At 39.8% G+C, this 24,198-nt stretch overlaps 1 protein-coding gene across 5 annotated transcripts; it reads left to right on the top strand.

The window, feature by feature from the left end:
• Positions 1-55: 55 nt before the first annotated feature.
• Positions 56-23,618, top strand: LOC121646633 (beta-galactosidase-1-like protein 2). Of its 5 annotated transcripts, none has more exons than XM_041995746.1 (19): positions 56-79; positions 1,240-1,425; positions 1,667-1,735; positions 2,139-2,234; positions 2,782-2,890; positions 8,412-8,504; positions 8,635-8,716; positions 10,269-10,333; positions 11,117-11,201; positions 12,507-12,650; positions 13,660-13,740; positions 15,325-15,431; positions 17,902-18,048; positions 18,328-18,399; positions 18,897-18,975; positions 19,100-19,187; positions 21,031-21,145; positions 21,842-21,958; positions 22,579-23,618. In XM_041995746.1, the coding sequence occupies exons 2-19, from the start codon at positions 1,262-1,264 to the stop codon at positions 22,663-22,665; spliced, it is 1,800 nt and encodes a 599-aa protein (XP_041851680.1). In that variant the 5' UTR covers positions 56-79; positions 1,240-1,261; the 3' UTR covers positions 22,666-23,618. The 5 variants fall into 5 exon arrangements, with proteins under 5 accessions (XP_041851680.1, XP_041851677.1, XP_041851676.1 ...); XM_041995743.1 differs by lacking the exon at positions 56-79 and adding an exon at positions 155-272; XM_041995742.1 differs by lacking the exon at positions 56-79 and adding an exon at positions 279-616.
• Positions 23,619-24,198: the final 580 nt, after the last annotated feature.

Raw genomic sequence — 24,198 nt, forward strand, 5'->3', positions numbered from 1 at the left:
TTTAAGGTCGAAACAACTTTGCTAGTGGTTGCCGTGTCGCAGTAAAATTGGACGGTCACGTGCTAATCAGGAGCTTCAGGTAAGGGATTTAAAAAAAAAGAAAAGTACGTTTCACCACCCAAAACAATCTACTCGTTTTTACACCGACTTAATTTTGGTAATGATTGGATTAAAAAAGAAAAGAGGGTAAATTAAAGTGACGCCCTCCCCTGCAGTGTAGCGTCATTACTGTCACCAGAGACGATAGTTGTCGCTTGCTCCAAAGTTCAAGCGTAGGTTTGACTATTTATGTTATATTAGACCGGAAGTACTTATGTCCTGATGTAGAATCTTAAATTAACAGTCGGTATCGTAATTTCCTTCCCTCTCTCTCGGGGTTAGTTTTAGCACTTGTGAAAAACCTGTCTGGTCAGTTCCTGAAGAGGACTGCAGACCAGAGAAATGCGCGTTACCTCACTGAAACACAAGAAACGCACAGAGCGCAGCTGTCAAATTCGTCCTGTTTTTTACCAATGGAACAGTCTTCTTTGTTTGGTGTTCGCCTGTCCTTAAAACAACGGTACTTCCTGCTGTTTACCACTGCCATAACTCTGATAATTGTTTATCAGTTTTCAAGGTAAGGTAAACACAAACAGGCTAACCAGTTTTTCTCCATTATAGACACGCATGGACATGGATTTCTGCAGGAGCCCCGCCCACAGACACTTGAAATGTTTAGTTTAACCGCGTCTCCTGCTTGCCAGTATTTTAAGCCTTAACTCCGCATTGTTACCTGAGAATAATCAGACTCATTTGCTGGCTTGCAGACTTTGACACGACCGTGTAACTTGTTGCGTTATCTGTGGTCAGGAAGTTTCACCTGATATTCCTACTGATCAGAAGAGGAAGAAGTTAGGTAGCCACATTTAACAAACATTTAAATGGGAAATCTGTAACATTTTAAACTCATTAGTTGTCTAAATAAATGCTAATTGGTGATCATATTTGTTTTTCTTAGTTGACCTTGTATTTACCCAAGGGTGTGGCTTTCCTTTAATGATTAATACAAATACAGTGATAAGACACTATAGCAAACTATATTACTTTGATTCTGTAAAGATATCTGAAGGTCCAAGTAGACTTAAGTAATCCAAGGTCAGAGAAATTGAGCACGTCTGAATTCTCTTTATAGGTATGTATCTAATTTAAATAGTTTTTAACAATGTTTTTTAAACGTATGAACTGTATTTTGTCCCTCAGGCATCGTCCAGAAGTGAGAAGAATGAACCGTGTGGAGGGTCTAAGAGCTGAGTCGTCTCAGTTTACATTGGAGGGGAAACCTTTTCGCATCCTGGGGGGCTCTGTCCATTACTTCCGCGTCCCCAGAGCCTACTGGAAGGACCGGCTGATGAAGATGAAGGCCTGTGGCCTCAATACTCTCACAACGTAAGCTCATAGTGTAACTTAACTGCTGATTTAATGAACAACAGAGCATAAAAGAAGTGTAAAAGAGCCAGCTAAACACAGAGAAACTAAAATTTGATTAAAGCAAAGCCAGACGTACAAAACTTATGAGTCATCATTTTATAAACAAGACTAAGGGATAAAGGAAACATTAATTTTTAAAAGAGATTATCATTGAAATACTGAAGCTACACAAAATAATCTATAATATTTGTATTTTCAGCTATGTACCGTGGAACCTGCATGAGCCAGAGCGAGGGGTGTTTAACTTTGAGGATCATCTGAATTTAGAGTAAGAACTAAATAAAGCCTTAATTCTGACATTCTGTTCTGAGGTAGATAAAGTCCTGCAGAGGCTGCTGTTGCATTGCAAAAGAGCTTAGTTTCCTTTGTTGAGGGTGATACTGCTGGGAAGATGTGCATTTACTTTTAAGAAACCATGTTCATTATTTATCAATCAGCGCAGTGATTACATACTACTTCTTTCATTATGTGTTGCCAACTGTTTCACTATTGTTAGAAACAGATGCCTCAATGCAAGAAACCTGATTTAAAAAAGAAATATTTTATAATAATAATCAGTTTGATCTGAGACATCCACTTTATATTAGCTGTTATACATATTTTAAATGGATTGCTTATAAGAAGTAGATCCTGTTGGTTGCTGTTTATATAGATTTTGCATCTTTTTCTAGAGCCTACTTACGTCTTGCAGCCAGCTTGGATCTCTGGGTGATTCTGCGTCCAGGGCCATACATCTGTGCTGAGTGGGATTTAGGTGGGCTGCCCAGGTAAAAAAAAAAAAAAAAAAAAACCCACACAAAGCCAGAATGAATTGTGATTTTATATTTTAAAGATAATTTGCATCTTTTTAATAGCAACAATGTGACATATTATTGCAAAATAGCCACAGGGTTCCCTGAAATTGGATTAGAATTGAATCGTTTAGTCAACTTAATTTGTGTGTTAGTAGTGTCTTACTGCCGGCTAAATCCATTAAACTGGAGTTCAAGTGTTAGCGCCTGTGTTTCTGTTGATGGGAAATTTGTTTTGGGAGCTAACACCACCTAGAGTACAACATGCAGAGTAAGACCTGTCAAGAGTCGATTGGGTAATTGTTGTAGAATTGTAAGAGATGCTTTTTTTCAGTGTTTTTCACTTGGGGCAAGGTAAAGGTTGAGGCTGTGTTTAAAATCATCATAAAGTGTTTCAAGGTTCACACATTAAAGCATTATTTCCTCTGTGGACTAAAGTCATGCTTAGATTGCTGCTTTTTCAATGCAAAGAGAATTCCCAGCAGTGCTTTGAAGAAATTATGTGACATGTTTGGATTTTCAGTTGGCTACTTCGAGATCAGAGCATGAAGCTAAGAACAACCTACTCAGGATTCAAAAAAGCAGTCAACTCCTACTTTGATCAGCTCATGGAGAAAGTAGCTCCACACCAGGTACTGCTTTTATAAACTGGATTTAGAAATTTCAAGGTCATTTCTGGTCCTTTTAAATGTCGTGTATTCATTGCTATCAAATAAGGGCTAATATAATTTGGAATCGGTGCAATGTTGAGTGAAAATACACATACATACATACATACATATAACAATAATTCTATACTGTGAATGTCCACCTCGCAGTAAAAGTGCTTGTAATTCCACTGACACTGAATTATGTGACTGAAGTTAGAATTTCCAATGGTCTTATGATTTGCCAACATCCGTTTGTTTACAGGCTGAGTTAAATGTTCTGAAAACAGTTTTTCCTGTAGTCATCGCTCTGCTGCCAGCCAAGAGCAAAAATATTCAAACTTTTGTTACTACTTTTTTCTACCTGTCTGTATACCTGGCTGTATACTTTCTCTAGACAGGATTATAAGTTTAAAAAATATTTGATGCTACCCACAGTTTGGTTTTGTTTTTTTCTTTTTCTTAATGGCAGCATTCTGCCTTGCAGTAATCAAAGCCTTACTATGGCTTTGGCAAGGTTGTGATCACTGATTAAAAACAAATTTTCTGATTTCTTTATTGTTGTGCACCTTCTATCAAATCTCAAGTTCAAGTTGTTTGTTTGTTACATGCATGTACAAGATGACAGTAAAATGTAGTCATACATGCTTCTGAGGCTGTGCATACCCTTTTAACAGCAATAAAATCAACACAGGAATAAACTAAAAAGACAATAAATATAATAACCCACAGTGCAACCATGGTGCAGTAATTTGCATGCCATAAAACAGACTGACAATATAAATATTCAATATTTACAACATGTTTATGGAGTCTAATATAAATTATATAAACCTCTGAGTAGTGCTTTAAAGGCACATGATTAAATAGCTCTTGTGTTTTTTAAGCAGAAAGTAGGACACTGTGCCATTGTCACTACAGGGCAGAGTTCACAGTCCTGATGGCCTAAGGGAAGAAGCTCCTCCTGAGTCTCTCTGTGTTTGCCATGATAAGTCTTAACCACTTGAACAGACTGTTGTTAGGATGATGAGGGTCTCTCATGATCCTGTTTGCTCTGGCTTCTGTCCTCATAAAGATGTCCTGGAGGGTGGGGAGAGTTGTAACCATGGTACACTCTGTTGACCTCAGCACCCTCTGCAGGGCCCTCTGGTCACAACCAGTACTGTTCTCGTACCACTGGGTGATGTTACCAGTCAGAATACTCTCCACCACTCCAGTGTAATACATCCTCATTATTGTCAGAGAGACTCTGAACTTCATCAATTGTTAGAGGTGAGGAAGGCGCTGCCTCGCCTTCTTCACCTAGCTGTCTATGTGCAGAGTCCAGGACAGATCCTCATTGATCCTCAGAGGGGTGTAGTTCCCCTGCTCTCTCCTCCCACAGTCCACAATCATCTCTTTGGTTTTGTCAACGCTCAGCAGGAAGTTGTTAGCATGGCACCACTGTGCCAGTTTCTCCACCTCCCCAGTATATGCCCGTCATCATTGTTAATGCAACCAACCTACAAATGGAACAGACAACAGGTGGAAATGAAAAGCAGTTAGCAAGATAACTCCTATAAAAGACTGGTCCTGCAGGTGGTGTCCACAGACCAGTTCCCTGTCTTCATCCTTTCTGTCTGATTTTTGGTCACATTTACATTTTGCCAGTGCCCTCAACACTAGAGGTAACAAGAGACGGTGTGAGACGCATATACAGTCTATGGACGCAACCCACAAAAGTTGCTCAGGTAGTGCAGCTCATTCAGAATAGCACATCAATGCATGTTGTGGCAAGAAAGTTTACTGTGTCTTCACAGTGTCAAAATCATGGAGGAGATGCCAGGAGACAGGGTAGTATACCAGGAGACGTGGATGGGGCCGTAGGAGGACAACAACCCAGGAGCATGACCGCTATCTGCTTCTTTGTGCCAGAGCCCTGCAAAATGACCACCAGCAGGCCACTAATCTACATGTTTCTGCTCAAACTGTCAGAAACAGACTATATGAGGGTGTTATGAGGGCCAGACATCCACAAGTGGAGTCTGTGCTCACAGCTCAACAGTGTGCAGCCTGATCGGCATTTGCCAGAGAACACAAGAATTGGCAGATTCGCCATTCATGCCCTGTGCTCTTCACAGATGAGAGCAGGCTCACATTAAGCACATGTGACAGACATGAATCTAGAGACAACATGAAGAACATTCTGCTCCCTGAAACATCCTCCAGAATAACCAGTTGGGCAGTGGGTCAGTGATGGTCTGGGGATGCATATCCTTGGAGGACCACACAGACCTCCATGTGCTAGACCCATTGTCAGACCATTTGCTGCTGCAGTGGGATCTGGGTTTCTTCTGATGCATGACAATACTTGGTCTTGTGTGGCTGCAGTGTGTCAGCACTTCCTGCCTGACAAAGGCATTGATGCTATGTACTGCCCCTTTATCAGACCTGAAACCAATGGAGCACCTCTGGGACATCAAGTCTCGTTTCATCCACCACTGCCATGTAGTACCACAGACTGTCCAAGAGTTGACCAATGCCCTGATCCAGGTCTGGGAGGAGATCCCTCAGGAGAACATCCGTTGTCTCATCTGGAGTATGTTGAGGCATTGTTAGGATGCATACAGGCACATGGAAGCCACACACACACTACTGAACATCATTTTGAGTTTTAAAAATTTTCTACAGAAATTTAGGTCAGCCAGTGATCTGATCTTTCCAGTTTTATTATTTGTTGATTTTTATTTGATTCTGAATCCAGACCTCCATGGGTTATTTATTTATTTATTTTTATTTATTGATTGATTCATTTTCTGTACCGCTCAGTCCAGTTAGGAGTCGCAGGGAAGCTGGAGCCAATCCCAGCAATTAGCAGGTGAGAGGCAGTGTACAGCCTGGACAGGTCGCCAGTCCAGTTCTAATGATTATTTTATTTTATTTATTTAATTTCTTCATTAAAAAGTCACATAGAAAATGATTGATTATAGAAACTTGCTGACATTAACCACTTTTTTTCTTGTTTGCTGCTACTGCTACAGTATTGGGACACACTAAATGGATAGCTGTACAACAGTACATTCATGTATGTTTATGTTAAAAAGATTGTATTTTAGATGAGAATAGCTGGCAGGATACATAGGATGGAGATCCTTCATGTTGTCTGCAAAATATACATTTTAAAGGCTGTTAATTATGTGTTTAAGCCAGATAAAAGTCTGTACCAGTCAGCATAAAAAACAAATAATTGAGGAACTGAGCAATGATCAAGTAAATTAGTCCCACCTCTTCCCATTCCTGCATAACAATGCAAGTTTTTTTGGATGCTGCCTTCAAAATCTTAAAAGTAGCCAACTTGCAAACATAGAAAGTCATGAAGATCAGAAAATGGCTGTCAGTTAGATATTATGGTGCTGATATTAGCAAAACGACAAACAGAAGGCAGAAGCGTGCACAAAGGGGACTATTTTGATACCTGCATAAAGTGGTTGCTGTTGAGGTAATGGTGAACCATAACCATTTTCATGTGTGAACACAGGAAAATATGATGAGATTCCGCTTGAGACATTCTTCACCATGCACTTTATTGGGAGAGAGCTATTGCGTTCTCTAAAATGGAAATATTTTGGAGCGACTCCTGGTTTAGACACACAGAACAGGGATGTTTTTGTGTTTATCAATACCACACTTGGTTCTGCCTACTATAATAGTATATACTACATAGTACTACATACCGACAGAAAATGACTACAACTTGTAGTTCATGTAATAACGACATGCACAGCAGCTACCTTTCTGCACTAATGAGAGGGGAGCTAGATGGGTAAGCTTATTCACAAGCTTGGGCTAGGGCTGCACAATTTATTGAAAAATGATCACTATCACAGTGTGAGCATGTGCAGTTTCAATATCACAAAGACATTTTGACTTGAAATAGCACAAGCACAGTGTTGATATAGATAGCATTCAAACTGGAGGAGGTCCTGCACCGATCAGCACCGGCTCCCCGCAAGGCTGTGTTCTTTCTCCCCTGCTCTTCTCTCTGTACACGAACAGTTGCACCTCCAGTCACCAGTCTGTCAAGCTCCTGAAGTTTGCAGACAACACCACCCTCATTGGACTCATCTCTGGTGGGGATGAGTCCGCTTATAGATGGGAGATTGACCGTCTGATGGCTTGGTGCAGCAAGAACAGCCTGGAGCTCAATGCTTCCAAAACAGTAGAGATGATTATGGACTTCAGGAAGAGCACAGCCCCCCCCTCCCCTGTCATCCTGTGTGGCTCCCCAGTGGACACTGTGGAGTCCTTCCGCTTCCTGGGCACCATCATCTCCCAGGACCTCAGATGGGAGCTGAACATCAGCTCCCTCATCAAGAAGGCTCAGCAGAGGATGTACTTCCTGAGGCAGCTGAAGAGGTTCAATCTACCACGGACAATGCTGGTCCACTTCTACACTGCCATCATGGAGTCCATCCTCACCTCCTCCATCACCGTCTGGTACGCTGCTTCCTCTGCCAAGGACAGGTGCAGACTGCAGCGTATCATACGTTCTGCAGAAAAGGTGATTGGCTGCAGCCTTCCTTCTCTCCCAGAACTCTACTCCTCCAGAACCCTGAGGAGAGCAGGGAGGATAGCAGCTGACCCCTCCCACCCTGGACACCATCTGTTTGACCCTCTCCCCTCTGGCCGGAGGCTGCGGTCTATCAGAACCAGAACCTCCCGCCACAAAAACAGTTTCTTCCCCTCTGCCATCAGGCTTTGGAACTCACCTAAAGACTTACCTGACTAACTGACACAACGCAATTTGTTATATTAGCGACATCAAGCACACAGGAGTTATATTAACACACTCCCCCTCCATTGGTCACTTCAACTTGTACATTTTTATACTACAGACTTCACATTTCATGTAAATACACTACTTTACTTTATCTTATTTTAATGTACATAACTTTTATTTCCACTCTTATAAAGTTTTTCAGTCTTAATGTTATATGTTCAGTTGGCTTGTTCATATCTTTATGGTTCATATTTATTTATTTATTTATATGTAGGCACCGTCAAATCACAACAAATTCCTTGGAATGGAAGTTACTTGGCAATAAATCTGATTCTGATTCTGATTCTGATTCTGATTCTTTGTGCATGTTCTGCAGCTAACCAGCATGGACATTTGGGAAGTGAAAGGCAGCCCCAGTTAATACACCTGAGATTAGCACCATTTATGGATGTGCTTTTGTTATATCAAGCTGCCCTAGTCTGGACTGAACATTTGGGACATTTTTGCATTCACATAAACAAACCTAGAAAATTTAAGAGAACTGTTAAGGTGTGAAAATTAGCTATTTGCTTGTATCTTTAAAGCCTTACTTTCTTTTCATCAATTGCAATGTCAATTCAAGTGCAATTTCATACATATTATTCTATTTTGTTTTTTTTTAAGTTTACTCATGCTGAGGGTACAAATGCTCAAGAATATGTGCCAAACCAACCAATTTGTGTTCTCTATTGTCTAATTAATGTGCAGTACTCCCAAGGTGGCCCAATCATAGCATTTCAAGTGGAAAATGAATATGGCTCCTATGCTAAAGATGAAGAGTATATGCCTTTCATCAAGGAGGTATGAACCACTCTTTTAGAGGGAAAAACAAACATCTATACCTTGAGAATTTCAAATTAATTCAACTTTATTCAGGACACATTTTCACTGTTTTGTTTAGCCGCCTCTTTAATCCTTCCTCTCTCTCTAGGCTTTATTGTCCAGGGGCATCACAGAGCTGCTGCTGACCTCCGACAACAATGAAGGGCTAAAGCGTGGAGGAGTGAAAGGAGGTATTGTCAGATAGGCTGACAGACAAACAAGGCTGTGCGTACATGCATACACACAAACACACATATATACAGTATGTTTATTTGTGTGTTTTCATGCACAGCGCTTAAAGGTCTTAGCCAAGGGTAGATCACTTGCATGCAACTGGAGTTTAGAACCAGACAGTTGATACCAGAGAGATGTGCATTGCATTGGTAGCAATACTGTGGTGCAAGACAGTCAAGTGATATTTGCCTTCTTTTCTTTGGCATATTTACAGCTTTGATATAAATCGTGTAGTAATTAATGTGTATATTATTTATTCCACTTAATAGTTTTTTTTCTATGCTTTGTAACCAAAGACTGTGCATTATTTATTCTTATAAATATGGAACAGCAGTGGCCAGTGTGTTGTGGTGAAGCCTCCTATGGATATATTTTATTTGATACACTATATTGCCAAAAGTATTAGCGGACATGCCTTGACTCTTGTCTGAACTTAATAGACATCCCATTCTTAATCAAATTAGTTCAATATGACGGTGTAGGAGTGTGTTTATAGGAATATTTGATCATTCCTCCATAAGCTTTGAGGTCAGACACTGATGTTGGACGAGAACGCCTGGCTCTCAGCCTCTGCTCACCCCAATTTCACCCCAAAGGTGTTCTGTTGGGTTGAGGTCAGGACTTTGTGCAGGCCAATCAAGTTCATCCACTCCAAACCCGCACATTCATGTCTTTATGGACCTTGCTTTGTCCACTGGTACACAGTCATGTTAGAACAGGGAAAGGGCCATTCCCAAACTGTTTCCACAGAGTCCTTTCACTGGAACTAAAGGACCAAGCCCAGCTCCTGAAAAACAACCCCAAACCATAATACCCCCTCCACCAAACTTCAGACAAGTACCATTCTCCTGATCCAGCGTCCAGTGGTGGCATTGTGGGGATGTATGGCTTGGATGAAGCTGTTTGGCCGTGGAAACCCAATCCATGAAGCTCTCTTGGCACTGTTCTTGAGCTGATCTCCAGGCCACCTGAAGTCTGGAGGTCTGTAGCAATCGACTTTGCAGAAAGTTGCCGACCTTTGCGCACTATGCACCTCAGCATCCGCTGACCCTGCTCAGTCATTTTACAAGGCTTACCACTTCGTGGCTGCGTTGCCGTCTTTCCTAATTGCTTCCACTTTGTTATGATACCACTGACAGTTGATTCTGTTAGCTAGACTTGTTGCACAGGTGGCATCCTATCAAAGTACTATGCTGGAATTCACTGAGCCCCTAAGAGAGACCCGTTCCTTCATAAATTCTTGTAGAAACGGTCTGCATGCCTGTGTGCTTGATTTTTATACACCTGTGGCCATGGAAGTGATTGGAACACCTGATTTCAATTATTCGGATGAGTGAGTGAATACTATTGGCAATATGTACTGTATTTTTCAAATATTTTCCATTTCATAGCTGTATTTGCTATTTTTTTTACAAAACACTGAACGTGTACAAATGCACAGACTTGTAGAAGCTTTCATTAGAACCTTGTGCTGTCTGTAATATTAATAAATTATCCTTTTTTTTTAAGCTCTTGAAACCATCAACTTTCAGAAACTGGATCTAAATGACATCAAGCACTTGGATGGAATTCAGGTTAGTTGTATTTGTGTTGCATAAACATTAAACTGTTGGATGTACACTTATTTCATTGTTGCCAAACTCATGTTTGTCTCTTTTGGAATTCGTTCTTCACAAAACCCAGTTAGACAGTTTGATAAAGGAGAACTGATAATCTGACGATATCTCATAAGCAAAAATCAGTCATCATTGCTGTGGGTGGCTTTCTGCTTTGAGTCTGTGAAGCACCATCTAAAGCAGGGATCTCTAACTCTGGTCCTCATGAGCTACTGTCCTGCAGGATTTGGATTCTACCCTGATGCAACACACCTGACTCAAATCACTGGGTCATTAACAGGCTTGTGCAGAGGTGTGTTGTAATAGGAGACATCTAAAACCTGCAGGACATTAGCTCACGGGGACCGGAGTTGGAGACCCCTGAGTCTCAAAGAGGTGAGATCAGTCAGCCAATATGTTCTCCACATGACACCAGGGGAACAAACATTTCGGGGGTTGTACAGCTTATTTGCATGAACTGTGAGGAACTTATGAAATAAAAAGTTAGCATGGGCTGGGCAGAGAAGCTACTTGACATGTTTTTCTATTGTGAAGTGGGCAGATGTTCTTTTATACGTTTTATAAATCTGACTCAGAAATATTGATCTATGACAGAAGTGGATACAGTACATTTGAAGGCATTTGATGTTAATATAAAATGGAGTACAAGTGGGTCTTGTTGTGGAATCCCTGTAAGTAGCCATGAGACAGATACATAAAACATCATTAGACTGTTATAACACTGAACCATTTATGTCCTAGCCTCAGAAACCCAAGATGGTGATGGAGTACTGGACTGGTTGGTTTGATCTATGGGGAGGCCTTCATCATGTCTACACTGCTGAGGGTAAGATGTACTTTATTTTTCTAAAGATAATTAACATTTAAGAGAGGAGACAGTTTTTCTTTGGCTTCTCTAAACAGCTTTACAGAGCTGGAATGATTGGCACTGACATGAGAGTAAGACAGGTTTTTCTTTTTTCTGATGGTTTCTTTGTTGAGGGTGAAACAGCTTCTCTTTGCAAGAGTGTCGATAGCACTGGCTAATTTGAGACAAGGGTAGACAGCTTTGTGCTCCAAGCCACTACACAATCTCTGAAGGTAAAATGGGCTGTCTTGAAGGTAAAACAGAGACTTATTGTCCTAAGGGGAAGAAAGATTTTAGACAAACCTTTTTTAGCTGTGAATAAAATCGTCTGTGTGTCAAGGGAAAGCCTGAGTAGAGGCAAACTCAGTGCCATAGGGAATGTCCAGAGCTCACTCAGAAGAGGCACAGAGCCTATTTATGTGCTGCTCTTGACATTTTTGTTTATTTTTCTCAACACCTGGTCTGAATGTTTTAGCCAATAGGGCAATGTTTTTAGTCTAATGTAAAGTCATTAGAAAATGGCTACACCTTTTCCACAGCTGTAAGAATTAATGGCAGCCACACACCCTGATATCGCCACCATAAGAAGTCTTTTAAAGCATAATTTTTTAAAGCATAGTGTTGAGCCTCAAGCAGTCTTTTCTGTTCTTTTTTCATTTCCAGCAGCCATCCTCATCTCAACAATAGCCGTTGTGAGAATGTAAGGACGAGCTGTCTTGCTTCCTTGCATGTTTTCTCTTCAGGGAGAAAGGGACAAGGAAAGTGTCACCATGCAGAAAGTGTCACAGCAATAAAATGAATATTCAGAAGGGACTCATGTCCTTGACAGTTCAGTGCTCTGCAGACTGCAGCACGCCCAGCAGTTGGTCACAGCGAGTGCCATCACCATGGGACGAGTCGGGCTCTGTCACTCACCCTGCTCAATTGTTATTCACCGAGAGTGCTGCCCTTGGTTCAAATCATTAAACTTGGTCCAATTTTACAACTGAAGGCCAATTTGAATATATAATTACTTGCCCCCTGCAATGTTCACCGCAATACATAGATAACTGATTTGCGCAGTTAGGACACTTTAATGTGTGGAAGCACGGCTCCATAATGAATTATAGTTACCCATAACCGGGTGTGTGGGTGAGGTCCATTTATGTTCTGGTTCAGAGGGATTGGGACAACAGGATTACAGAAACTCTTGAAATGACCTGGTAAAGCTTAGGTTTTTCAATTTAGCTTAAACAAAAATGAAGGTTTTAATGTGTTTTTTTTTCTGCTTTTCTACTTTGACAGATATGTTACCTGTAGTCACAGAAGTTCTTAAGCTGAACATGTCTATAAACCTTTACATGTTCCATGGAGGAACCAATTTTGGCTTCATGAATGGTGCATTTGCAGTGGATATACCGTCTCCTAAACCCATGGTGACAAGCTATGGTACGTCTAATAGATCTATTTTTCTTTTATGCGTGTGGCTATCGCAGCCAAGGTTTCATAATGTTCTTCCTAAAGCTAAAAGAATATTTACAAAATATAGTTAGCCTCAAATTTACAGCTACTGATACCTGCACTCACCTTCAAGAATTAAATTTTAATGCATTTTAAAGTTTTCAAAGTAGAAAAGGTAAATGGAAAATTAGTCACTATTGTCAATCATTTAGTCTCAGTGGAGCAGAGGCTTTCTTCTGCACCCAGAGGAGATCAGAACACAACTCTGCCATGTTTTGGCTATGACTGATTGGCTAGAGTTTGTTTTTTTTATGTGATTTCACCATTTTTCCTCTTAAAAAAATGTCTGGTCTATATTTGACAAAAACAGTACCAGGGAGTACTGGTTTTCTGTGAAAGAACATTGCTTAAAGCCATCTTTGTAAGCATGCAAAGCTAAAATACATTTCGATATTAAACTGATTTGTTTCCATCACACTAATGTGTGCTGTGGACTCCATTATTTCTTGTTGGATACTTAATACACTTGTTTCACTGACTCTTTTAATTTTGATTCAGCAGGTATATCAAAACTTTCTATTCTTGTGAGAGAACTACATTTATTCCAAGTGTTTGAATATACACATAAATAAACTCTATCTAATGCATGATGAAATGCATGGGAAATATAAATTAAAGCTGGCAAACAGCGTTTTCTATCCTCCACTGGGATGCTTAACATTGGAATGACTTCATTCCTCAGAAAGAAGCAGAATTCTAAAAATGCCACCTCCGACCTTCAGCAGTCTTAATACTTGCATTTACTCTGAACGCCTTTTACCCTTTTGCCTCCACAAGGCTCCATTTTCTGTCAAAATAAAGCAGAATGTGTTTCAACCCACTCCTGTCTCAAGATGTTTGATAGGGGAGCACAGAGAAAGCATCTGCCACGGTAAGAGGCATCCCTGCCTCTCTCTGGCTCCCGAGCCTGCTGTTCAGATAGCGTATTATCTTCCAGATTACGATGCTCCACTATCTGAGGCTGGGGATTACACCACCAAGTATCATCTTCTGAGGAATTTATTCAGCCACTACCACAGTGAGTGTTGTATGTTGTTGCTGAAATGGGCCTTGCACCTTCTGTGTCTCTTTCTCCCCCTTTTCTTTGATCTCCCCACTTAAGTTAATTCTCCTTGTAGAACCTGTTCTCTGTTGGCTGAAGTAGGATAACTTTGCATATGATTACAAGCATGGATTAGATATGGGTTTGTGTTTTCTTGTGCATGTGTGTGTGTAATTTCTGTCTTAATCAAAGACCCTCAATTACTGCTTGTTGTGAAAAGCCTTGTATCGTGTTTTCCCAGTTCCCCTTGTTAGTAAAACATGAGTTTTGTGGTTGAGGCAGAAGTCTCAAGTGTTTTGCGGCCAGGATTGTCTTTTGGCAAAATGGCAATGAATACAGCAAACAAAGTAATAAATTTCCTTTTTTTTTTGCACTTTGATGATTGAAGACAGTTTGAAAAGCTGCTGGAGTGTGATTCATCGTTATGTTTTGTAGTTTGTTGAACAATGAGCAGTGGCCTGAATATGAGAGTGAGTATGAGAATGTTTTGTGTTTCTGCTCAGCAACCACAAACACACGACCTAATTCTTTAATTAAATCAGCTTGATGTTCTATTGTGTTTTTCGTAGTCAAATTATGTATATTGTGTTAGTTAGTCTTTGCCCTGTAGTGGTGTTTTGGCATCACTTGGTATGGATTCAGGCTGATTTGTCATAGCTCTAACACTTACATGGTTCTTAAAATAGATCTGTGACACACTTTGTTTTTTTCCCCCCATTTCACTGCTGGTATACGTTGCAAATTATGCCATATACAGAATATTGAACGAGCCACATAAGACCTTTCATGGCTTTTCTGTACTTTGCGATGCTATCTGCTTAGCTCAAGTTATTTTAGCATGCAAATTATTCACTCCTATAATTATATGCCAAAAACAATGTTCCATGATGAAAGATTTACATATTTTCCCCAAAATCATGCACATAATTTTGGATCATTGGGACTCATTTAGGAAAGTTAATGACAATAGTTTCATAAAAGAATTTGTTTTCATTCTTGTTGTGGCAAAGTCAACACATGACTCTACTGAAAGCTCTGGCTTGGAAGTTAGTGGGAGCTATTTAGAAGAGGTATTGGCCATTATCCTCAAAAGCTTCCCTTAAGTGAGCCAGCTTTTACCACTTGGTGATAAGGAAATGCTGTCAAGCCTTTTCCAGAGGGACTCATGGTGTCCCTGCAAGCTCTAACATCTTTAAAAGCCGTTGGTGGGCTTGGCCAACCATTGTTAATGGCTGTAAAGAGAGTGTTTTGTAAGTGGAACATAAACTCAGTGCTGCTGGTGATGGCTAGGGGCTCACCCAAGGAGGCTTAAAAAGAAAGGAATATTTTTATGATTGGTACTGAGTGATTCATATGCTGGAACGTATAATGACTTCATGAGAAAGCTGTAATAATCCATCAAGAAGGCCTTGTATAGTTTAGTTTTGAAAGCAATTATAAGTTATTACTCTTCTTTTTTTTTCTCTTTCTTTCTATAATGTCTTTAAGTCTTCAAGTCTATCTTCAAATCACAGATAAATAAAAGCTGCTCTTTTTTTTTCTCTCCTCCTCATCATTCAGCCCAGCCACTCCCTGAACTTCCTTCTCGCCAGGAGAGGAGAGCATACCATCCTATTATCATAGAGAAGCACCTGTCCCTGTGGGACAGTCTGCATTTCACTGAAAAGGTAACCAGCAGCTGCTCAGAGAATATAGAAATTCGATGTGCAAAAATAACATTCAGTGCCAAAATCTTACCAAAGAATAGTAACTTGTATACCACAGCAAAACTAAAAAGCCTGCTTTGGAGAGCAGCAATACACAAAATATAGAATACATGCAAGTAAACTAACATAAATGAAAATACTCAAATTGAAATTTAAAATGAAAACATTTAAAGGGTAACTACACATTTACTTGAACAGCATTATGTTGCTTGATAATAGGACAAGTAGGCAGCTTCTCAAGAGACGAAGCGACCGTATATCATTATTCTTTATCTATACAGGCATAGTACATGCATATTGCACTTTACAAAAAGTAGTATTACAAGCAAGATTACAAGATTAAATCTCTGTTTACTGTCTGTGTGCATAATCTGGACAGTTGGTGAAGTCTACGGCCGATTAACTGTTGCATTGTAATATTAGCATTAGCATTCATGAAAATGGTAAATGGACTGTAGTTATAGAGCACTTTTCTAGTCATGTTGACCATTCAAAGTGCTTTTACACCAAATGCCACATTAACCCATTTACACACACACTCATATAGCACTTCTGACAGTAGCAAACTTCGGACAGGATTTTCTCGTCCCAAACGGTAGCCTTTTTATCAGGTTTGAGTGTGAAAAACTAAACTGAGTTCATTACCCCTTTAATTATTTTCTTCTTGTGATGGTCAGTGTGTACTGAGGCAAACTAAAATTTAATATCATGCTTGGATCAAAGATAATCGCGTGTGAATATGTCACAGTATTATTAAACAAATGCTGTTATCAAATTTGGCTCCCTGTGCTGGCCTTGAATGGCTGGTTGAAAGCTCCCTGGAATGTTTTGTTGATGGACGCTCAGTCCCCCCACCCTCCCCTCACCCTCTTCACGGGCGATGGACTTCAACCTGGATCAGCCCTCAAGGATGCCCCACTATCATCAGGTGGCAGAGACTGTGAGGGAGAACTGGGACAAAGTTCATATGCCCACTACTACGCACACACATACATGCACCACACTCAAGTACACAACTACAGATACATTCCCCCGTGATTCACTGCCTGGGGCTGCTCCTTACCCCGCTCCTTCCACTCCCTGGCGGCGGGTCGACTGGACTGCGCTCGTGTCAGCTGCGTCCGGACTTGCTGTGATGGGAGACCGACCCCCCCCCCCCAACGTGTTTCTGATGTTGTGATTGTCTGAGTTTTGTTATTTATGTACTGAGGAGTGTTTTTGTATCTCAATAATGGGCCCTTAGGCCCAGTGTGGAGATGCCTTTTTTTATCCTCTCCAGCTTCATCTTACTCCCCTAATGTTACCTTTCACCTATATCTAAATCAAGGAGCGCTGTAGAAACGGCTGCTCCGTCAGTCTGCCTGTTCCTGTTGTGTTATATGTTGTTTTGTCTAGTCTTGGATGGGTTGTACTGAAAACATGAATTTCCCTGCAAGGGATTAATAAAGTATTTCTGATTCTGATTCTGATTCTGATAAATTGATCAAAAAATGTCTCCTGATGAACTATTGTCACACACCAGTGTGATTTCTTGGACAAACTATAAGTTCTGGGTGGGGGGAATGAATGAGTAGCACACTCCTCTCTTTGTAGTTGGCAAGAAATTTCCTCTAATTACACCATAGGCCTTCTCGGGGAGCAGCCGTAATCAGCCATGTGCAGCTTTATGGCTATAAAGCAGCTTGTTGTTGAAGTAAAATCTGAATGCAGCAGAAAATGTCCCCTTTTAAAAAGAGGGGAGGGAAAAAACAACTAGTTTAACACCCTGTTTGGATTGTGCCACAACCTTTTCTTATTTCTAATGTCCACTAGTCTAGTACATTTACACCATTCTCCTCAGAGGCATTTATATTCAAACCAGGTGTAGCACGTCTGGCGGTTGCTTAGGACATTAATTATTCACTCCCAGTCACAATAATTTGCTTCACTGTGAGACGACAATTATTTTGCCCCTGACCAATCACACACACTTCTTTTAAAAAGAGTGTTTTCTCCTCAGCGACTGAGTGGCTCTGTTTGATATTTTTTCTCTGTGTTAGGAGGTATGCAGTAAATAGTGTCATAACAGATAGTGCCAGTGTTGACTTGTGGCAGTTGCATCATGCACCTCTCAAGGGTGTGAAAACTAGCATGGGTAGTGTTGATGGATAAGAAGACCTGCTCTGAACACCAGATGGAAAAGCTTCATTAGGCTTCATAAACCATCACTGTGGATCAAACTGAGAGAAAATTACAAGATCCCATCTGCACCGCTTACAAACTAGGTGGCCGTTATAAAACATGAAAAACATGACCGTCAGCAGCATACTTAAACTCATCTTCAGCGGGGAATTGTTTTTCATCCATTCTTTTATTTTATTTTTTTCTGCGATCGCGTCACAGAGGATTTGTTTATCATTAGTTTAACTGTCTGTCTTTGCACACTGTACAGCCTTTGAAGTCAGAGAGGCCGGTGAACATGGAGAACCTCCCTGTTAATAACAACAATGGCCAGTCATACGGGTACACACTGTATGAGACCACCATCACCAGCGGAGGAGCCCTAAACTCCAAGAACAACGTCAGAGACAGAGCACTGGTGAGAACAGGACAACACACACTCTTCATGTACCCACAATCCCACGTTTGAGCTTTTTCTGGGAGAACATTTGTGCAAAGAAAGCTGGAATCCGCTTGTTAGAAATCACACCCCTGATCAGTGTACTTGAGTAAACTGAGGCTGTGACCACATGCCCTGGTATTATAAGCCAGGTCTCAAACTTCATGTAAAAAAACATTTTTCTTTCCTGTTTTTGTGTGTGTTGCCATAAATGTATAATTTCTCTGTAGAAACATTATCATTATAACTTTTTCCTAGGTTTTTGTGGACAAACATTTTGTTGGTGTTCTGGACTATGAAGTGCAAGAAATTGCAATACCAGATGGGAAGGTACTGAGCATTTGTGTCCTGTATATACTGTATTTTAGACCCAGTCAGCTCAAGGGATGTTACAATTACTTAGTTTCACAATAATCACAGTATTAAATGCCATGATTAATTAATCATAAAAATTCCTCAATTTAGTCACTTTCATATTTATATATTTATATCGTTGGAAAATTAACGCATAATAATTGTGAAAATTGTTAAAGTTGTTAGTAGTTTTTTTTGCAGCATGTGAGAGCTGCAGGGGATGCTGATGGATGTTTTTAGCAAAAAGGGCCCAAAGTGAAAGCAACAGCAAATCTTCAAACAAGTGTTTATATTTAACAAATGAGAATAATCAACTTAATCCTTCCAGAGAAGAGCAGGCACTGATCAGCCTGATTATTTACTTAACAAAACAAGAAAGACTACTCAAATGAGCTCGTCCGTCTTGTTTAATTTAAGAATACTGCTGATTTTTCTTTAATGCAGCTCATCTTTTATGCATTTTTGTGCTAAAGGGAAGAAGAACTTTGGGTTTACTGGTGGAAAACAGCGGAAGAGTGAATTATGGGAAAACTCTGGATGAACAGCGCAAAGGTATATCCAGCTGTAAATGTTTCAGTCAGCTGTAGTTTGGCCAGTCTGCTGTTATTAAGGACACTAATTATCTGTATTTTAAGAGTCACGAAGAAACTTAAAGCATCTTTGACTTACCTTCCAGGTCTTGTTGGGGATATTCAGTTAAATACACATCTCCTCAGAGACTTCATTATTCACAGTCTGGATATGAAGCCGGACTTTGTAAGGAGGTTTGTGTCTTAATTATCCTCTTGTTTCTGACCATGCTCGTGTTTCTTTGTTATGACACCTGCCTGACCTGCCTGCCTCTGATTCAGTTCAGCTGATTACCTCCCTACTTAATACAGTTACAAGAGGAACATGAAGGCAAAATTCAGAAAACAAAACGTATCCTCCTAATCCTGCATCTTGTATCAAACATTTGAAATTCTAGGCAGCACAGTAGGTTTATTAAACTACCCCAGCCTCATTAAAATGTTCCTGGTAATGAGCTGGATGATTGAGGACCTTTCACTGTGTCCTTCTGTATCAAGTCTTTCACCATAAAGAGTGACAGGACAAGGTTTTTATTTTTAACTGTACAGTATGAGCAGAATCCAAAAACAGGCCGACCTTAAAGCAACATGTTAAGCATGAGGCAGACTCAGAAAGGGAATCACTGCATGCAAAAGGTAACAGTTTTACAGATTGTGTGCATTAGCTCGAATGTGAGTCTCTATGCATGTGTGCAGTGACTATTTCCAAGGACTTTAACATCCAGTTCATACATCAGAAAAAATGTCACTTGAACTGAAAGTTCATCACCAAAAATGTTGCAGGTTAATTTATGTATAAATCTTTAACATTGGGTATTAGGTCAGGGCTGCCCAGGTCCTTGCAACTTTTGGATGCAACCTTTCTCTGACATACCTGAATCAAACAGCTGAATTCCCTCATCCACGTCTTTAAGGTCTGCAGAGGCGGGTAACGAGCCATTCATCTGATTCAGGTGTGTTGAAGAAGGATTGCATCTAAAAGTTGCAGGATAGTAGATCTTGAGGACCGGACTTGGGCACCTCTGTATTAGATGGAATGAATTATTGTGTACTTTCTTTATGCAGTAGGCTTTACTTGATACCTCATGTTCAAGACCAGACAACATAAGCAGCAGAACACAAGTCTGAGTGCAAAGTTCACGTGTTTGAAGACCAAACTGAAAAACTGTTTTTCTTAATGTTAATCATGGAGGAGGATCTTAAATGCATAATGCACCCACAATATTGGAGTTTGAGCCTATATAGAAAAGCATTTAAATTGTTTTGTCTGTGTGTGTGTGTTGTAAATATTGACTGCCTATTGTGTCTGAAATAAAGTATTGAATTGAATTGAGCTGAATATCATTAGGTCTTACAATTTCAATACAAAGAAGCATGAAAGGATGGGTTTCAGAGTCATTTTAAGGGAGCCAGTGCACCATAGATTGTGTACAAATGCACTATTCTTACAATGTTTTCATATTGCAAGATTAAAAAGCTCACTTGTAAATAACTGTTGATATTAACAGTAATGTTTTGTGTGTTAAATTGCCCCATTTTTTTTACCCATTGTTGTACAGATAAGAAACACCAGGACTACTTTGTCACTATGGTCCGTTTGTTTAGAGGTGTATTTTTGAGCCTGGTCAAAAATCTGACCAGTATTTTAAAGCCATCTTATTGCATAAAGCTAAGTTGTTTTGTCTCTGCACCATTCTGAAAATGTTGAGGCCTGAAGCCCTTTACGACTTAATGTTGTAAATTCATACCTGAGGAATAATTTTGGTCTTATATCATTGCAACCTTTTGAATTTACCTAGAGGCACGATATAACCTATAGTGTTAGAGAATATGAATATTTCCCCTGCTGTCCATATCTAAAGTTTTACTTGACATTTATTGTAGGCAAATAAATATTGTATGAAGGAAATGATATTCTACTCTAACAAATAAGCCTCAGAAAAGTCAAAACTTGTACATAGATTTTTTTGTTATGGATCAAATATGCAGCAGAATGTAGGTAAACATAATTAGCTGTGCTCTTTTGCTCTCTTTCAAGACTTGAACGTTCAGACTACTGGATGTCTATGCACCAGCAGCCTTCATTCCCAGCCTTTTTTCAGGCTAGACTCTATGTAAACAGCTCTCCTAAAGACACCTTCATCAAGCTGCCTGTAAGTAGTAACTTGCAAATGACAGCTTCAAAAACTGCTTTTTGACACTTCCTTGTTACAACCAAAAATGGGACACAGAGTCTGGCTCTAATAGGCATTTTTTGGTTAGGAGTGATTTGAGTGGTAGGGAGATTTGTTGAAACGTGTTATCTAGAGAGAACAGTTGTAAACTGTCTTTATCAGGATCTCTCCCCTGTACATCTGTTGTGAGTTTTATCTACAAGATAGACATTTTCTAGTTTTTATGATTTTATTATAAAACATCAAACGTGAACAAAAGAATACCGCTGACCTCTAGTTATTGTAATTATGAAGATCCTTACATCAGAAATGTGACTGAATTAGTCTCCCCTAGAGAAGCAGCTTTCAGCTTTTATTGAATTCACATGTAACTTATTGGATTTACTCACATAATAGTGTTTTAGTCTGTTAGTAAGGCCAGATGATATCTTGCACACTTCTTTAAAGAAAATGATTCAGATGTTTTGCTTCTTATGCTCTTCTGCATAATGCAGATATTGATTGAAGAAGACAAACGCCTCTTGAATATTTCCCTTGTGTTATATAGTATCTGTCTCTGTAATAACAACCCAGAAAATGTTAAATGAAAGGTAGAAATCCTGAGATAGGATGGGTTTCTTTTAATGTTTTATACTGTTGTGTTCAGTGCTGAGGAGTAACTGGTTGTGTTTACAGGGCTGGAACAAAGGTGTTGTTTTTATCAACGGCAAGAATTTGGGACGTTATTGGTCTATTGGTCCTCAGCAAACTCTCTATCTCCCAGGTCCCTGGCTTCAGAGAGGGGACAACCAGGTACCATAGCTGATCCTCAAGCTTATGCACTTTCCATTTGTTGTTTTTGTTACATGTAGCTCATTGTTGTTTCATAGAGTTTACAGTAAGAATCTGTGCTGCTTTCCATGCATTCAGACCCTGCCTAAGTCCTTGTACACTAACTGTGTGCACTGTTCTATTTATGCTGTATTTTTAGCAATGTTTTAATCCATTTTCATCTAAAGCTGGTACATGACTAATTAGATGCACCTCAAGATATCCCTGTAGTGGGAACAGAACAAAGATGCACATTTTAGATTTTCTTTTTTTGCCCAATTTTGTCTTGCAAAATACTAATCCAAAATGTTATATTACAATAATCTACAACACAGCAAGCAATGAATCAGTTCATTTTTTATGCCCATTTAAATTCTGTGTGCAACTACCTGATCATTTTCCAGTAACTTGGCAAATGTCAAACTCCAACAGTTTCTGGTAAATGCCTGAGGTTACATGAGCTGTACCTCAGTGTTCAACCATCCTGCCTTCCCCTCATGTTCTTTTCCAAAAATGTGCATATATTGACATTAACACTCAACCACCCACATTCACTGTCCTCTCATGACCTCGATTCAGCTGCTTTTTTTGTGTTGTCACAGGTCATAGTGTTCGAAGAGCAGGAAACTGATGGTAAAATCCAGTTCACCACCAGCCCTGATTACGGCATGACTGTTGATGTCCAGTGAGGCCAGGAGGTGAGAGGGAAGAAGCGTGGGAGAACATGAAAGACTGCAAAAGCTGCATTTCTATAGCATCCAGCCCCCTACACTTATTCACACATCGGTGAATAAGGTGTTACCATTCCAACAGTTTTATTAACTCTCACAGCAGGTTGTCTTCCTGGCCAAGTTTATGACATTTTGCTGACTCCTTTTTATTTGCTTTCATAACATCTTTTAATCTATATTTCAAATGCAGAACTGGAAAATGTGAAAAAAAAAATGTAATAAATTTTCTATTTTAGAGCAATTTAATTTAAAGTTTACATTCATGATGTGTAAAATAAAAAAAATGTGAATAAATATTGGTTTGATCTCAGTTTGAGTGACTAAAACCAAGAAAGCTTGTACATTCTGTCCTCAGCACTGCTCGTTATATCTATTACAAAAGAGAGTCTTTGTATTTTGAAGTAAAACCTGATGCAGAAAAATGGATTCTTTAGGACCTGATGACACCAATCAAATCTGGAAAGTCTGAATTAAGTAAAACTAGTTTACTCGTTGAATACAGTGAAATGAGGTTGGTGGCTCCACCTAGTAGATCTTGCTTTTCAATGTTTTCAACGCAGAACACACGGTAAACTTTTAAGCGCAGAGAACGTTGTCTGCATCTTGATATAAATGGCATCACCTGATGTCTCCTGAACATCTTGGTCTCATTCATTTCCATAACAGGCGGCGTGCCACAAAGCAAGACACACACTCAATGGGTCACTTGATGCACTCCTGTACAGACATACAGTACTTGCAGTGTGAAATCATCCTCAGGACACAACACTCAGGGCCAGATAAGATTCTTCTCATTTATTTTTCTTGATTCAACTAACAGTTTCTCTGAGACATAACTGCTGTGGCAAAAAAACAACCTTAAGAGTCACATGCATAAAATGTGAATCACATGAAACTGGGAGATGACAGTGGGGATGAAGACATGAGGGGACTTGTGTGTAAAGTGTATTGTGCCTTAAAGAAGCCCCCAAAGGGTGATGCTCATTAAATGCTTAAGATGACAAATGCTAGGATGGTTGATTCTATGAGTTTGCGTGTATTAGATATTGCTTTATGTGTCATCTGTAGGGACTGAAAGATTTTCAGATCTAATGTTGTGTGAAGTTGCAACAATATCATGTTCAAGGTGAAGCCCTTTGAGTTTTTCTGCTGCATCAGGACACGTCACAGAGAATAACACCACAGAGTCGTCTTCAGCCAATCCAGCCCCATGCTGATCTGTACACCACAGGATGTTAAGTTTGCCTGCAGCTTCACAAAAGCAACATTTAGGAGATGAAAAAAGGTTTTAGTCTCTCTTGGAAAGTAAACACTAAGCTTGAAACAAGTAAATGCTGCTTTTTAAAGGACTTTCTGGCATTTTACAAATTCCTCATGGTTTGTTTCAGTGCTCAAACTTTTTTTTTTTTAAATGCTTTCATTGAGATGAAAAAACAGTCAAGTACCTAACAGCAGTTCTGTAAGTAGCACTAACCTGTTATTGATCGACAT

The sequence above is a fragment of the Melanotaenia boesemani genome, chromosome 9 (assembly GCF_017639745.1).
Source record: "Melanotaenia boesemani isolate fMelBoe1 chromosome 9, fMelBoe1.pri, whole genome shotgun sequence".
NCBI lineage: Eukaryota > Metazoa > Chordata > Actinopteri > Atheriniformes > Melanotaeniidae > Melanotaenia > Melanotaenia boesemani.

What these genes read in the sequence shown, in the direction of transcription:
- LOC121646633 (XM_041995742.1), top strand. Translation starts at nt 513, where the DNA reads ATGGAACAGTCTTCTTTGTTTGGTGTTCGCCTGTCCTTAAAACAACGG. An exon ending in ATATGCCTTTCATCAAGGAG is followed by an intron (nt 8,505 to 8,634) that starts GTATGAACCACT and finishes CTCTCTCTCTAG; the next exon opens with GCTTTATTGTCCAGGGGCAT. An exon ending in TCATGTCTACACTGCTGAGG is followed by an intron (nt 11,202 to 12,506) that starts GTAAGATGTACT and finishes CTACTTTGACAG; the next exon opens with ATATGTTACCTGTAGTCACA.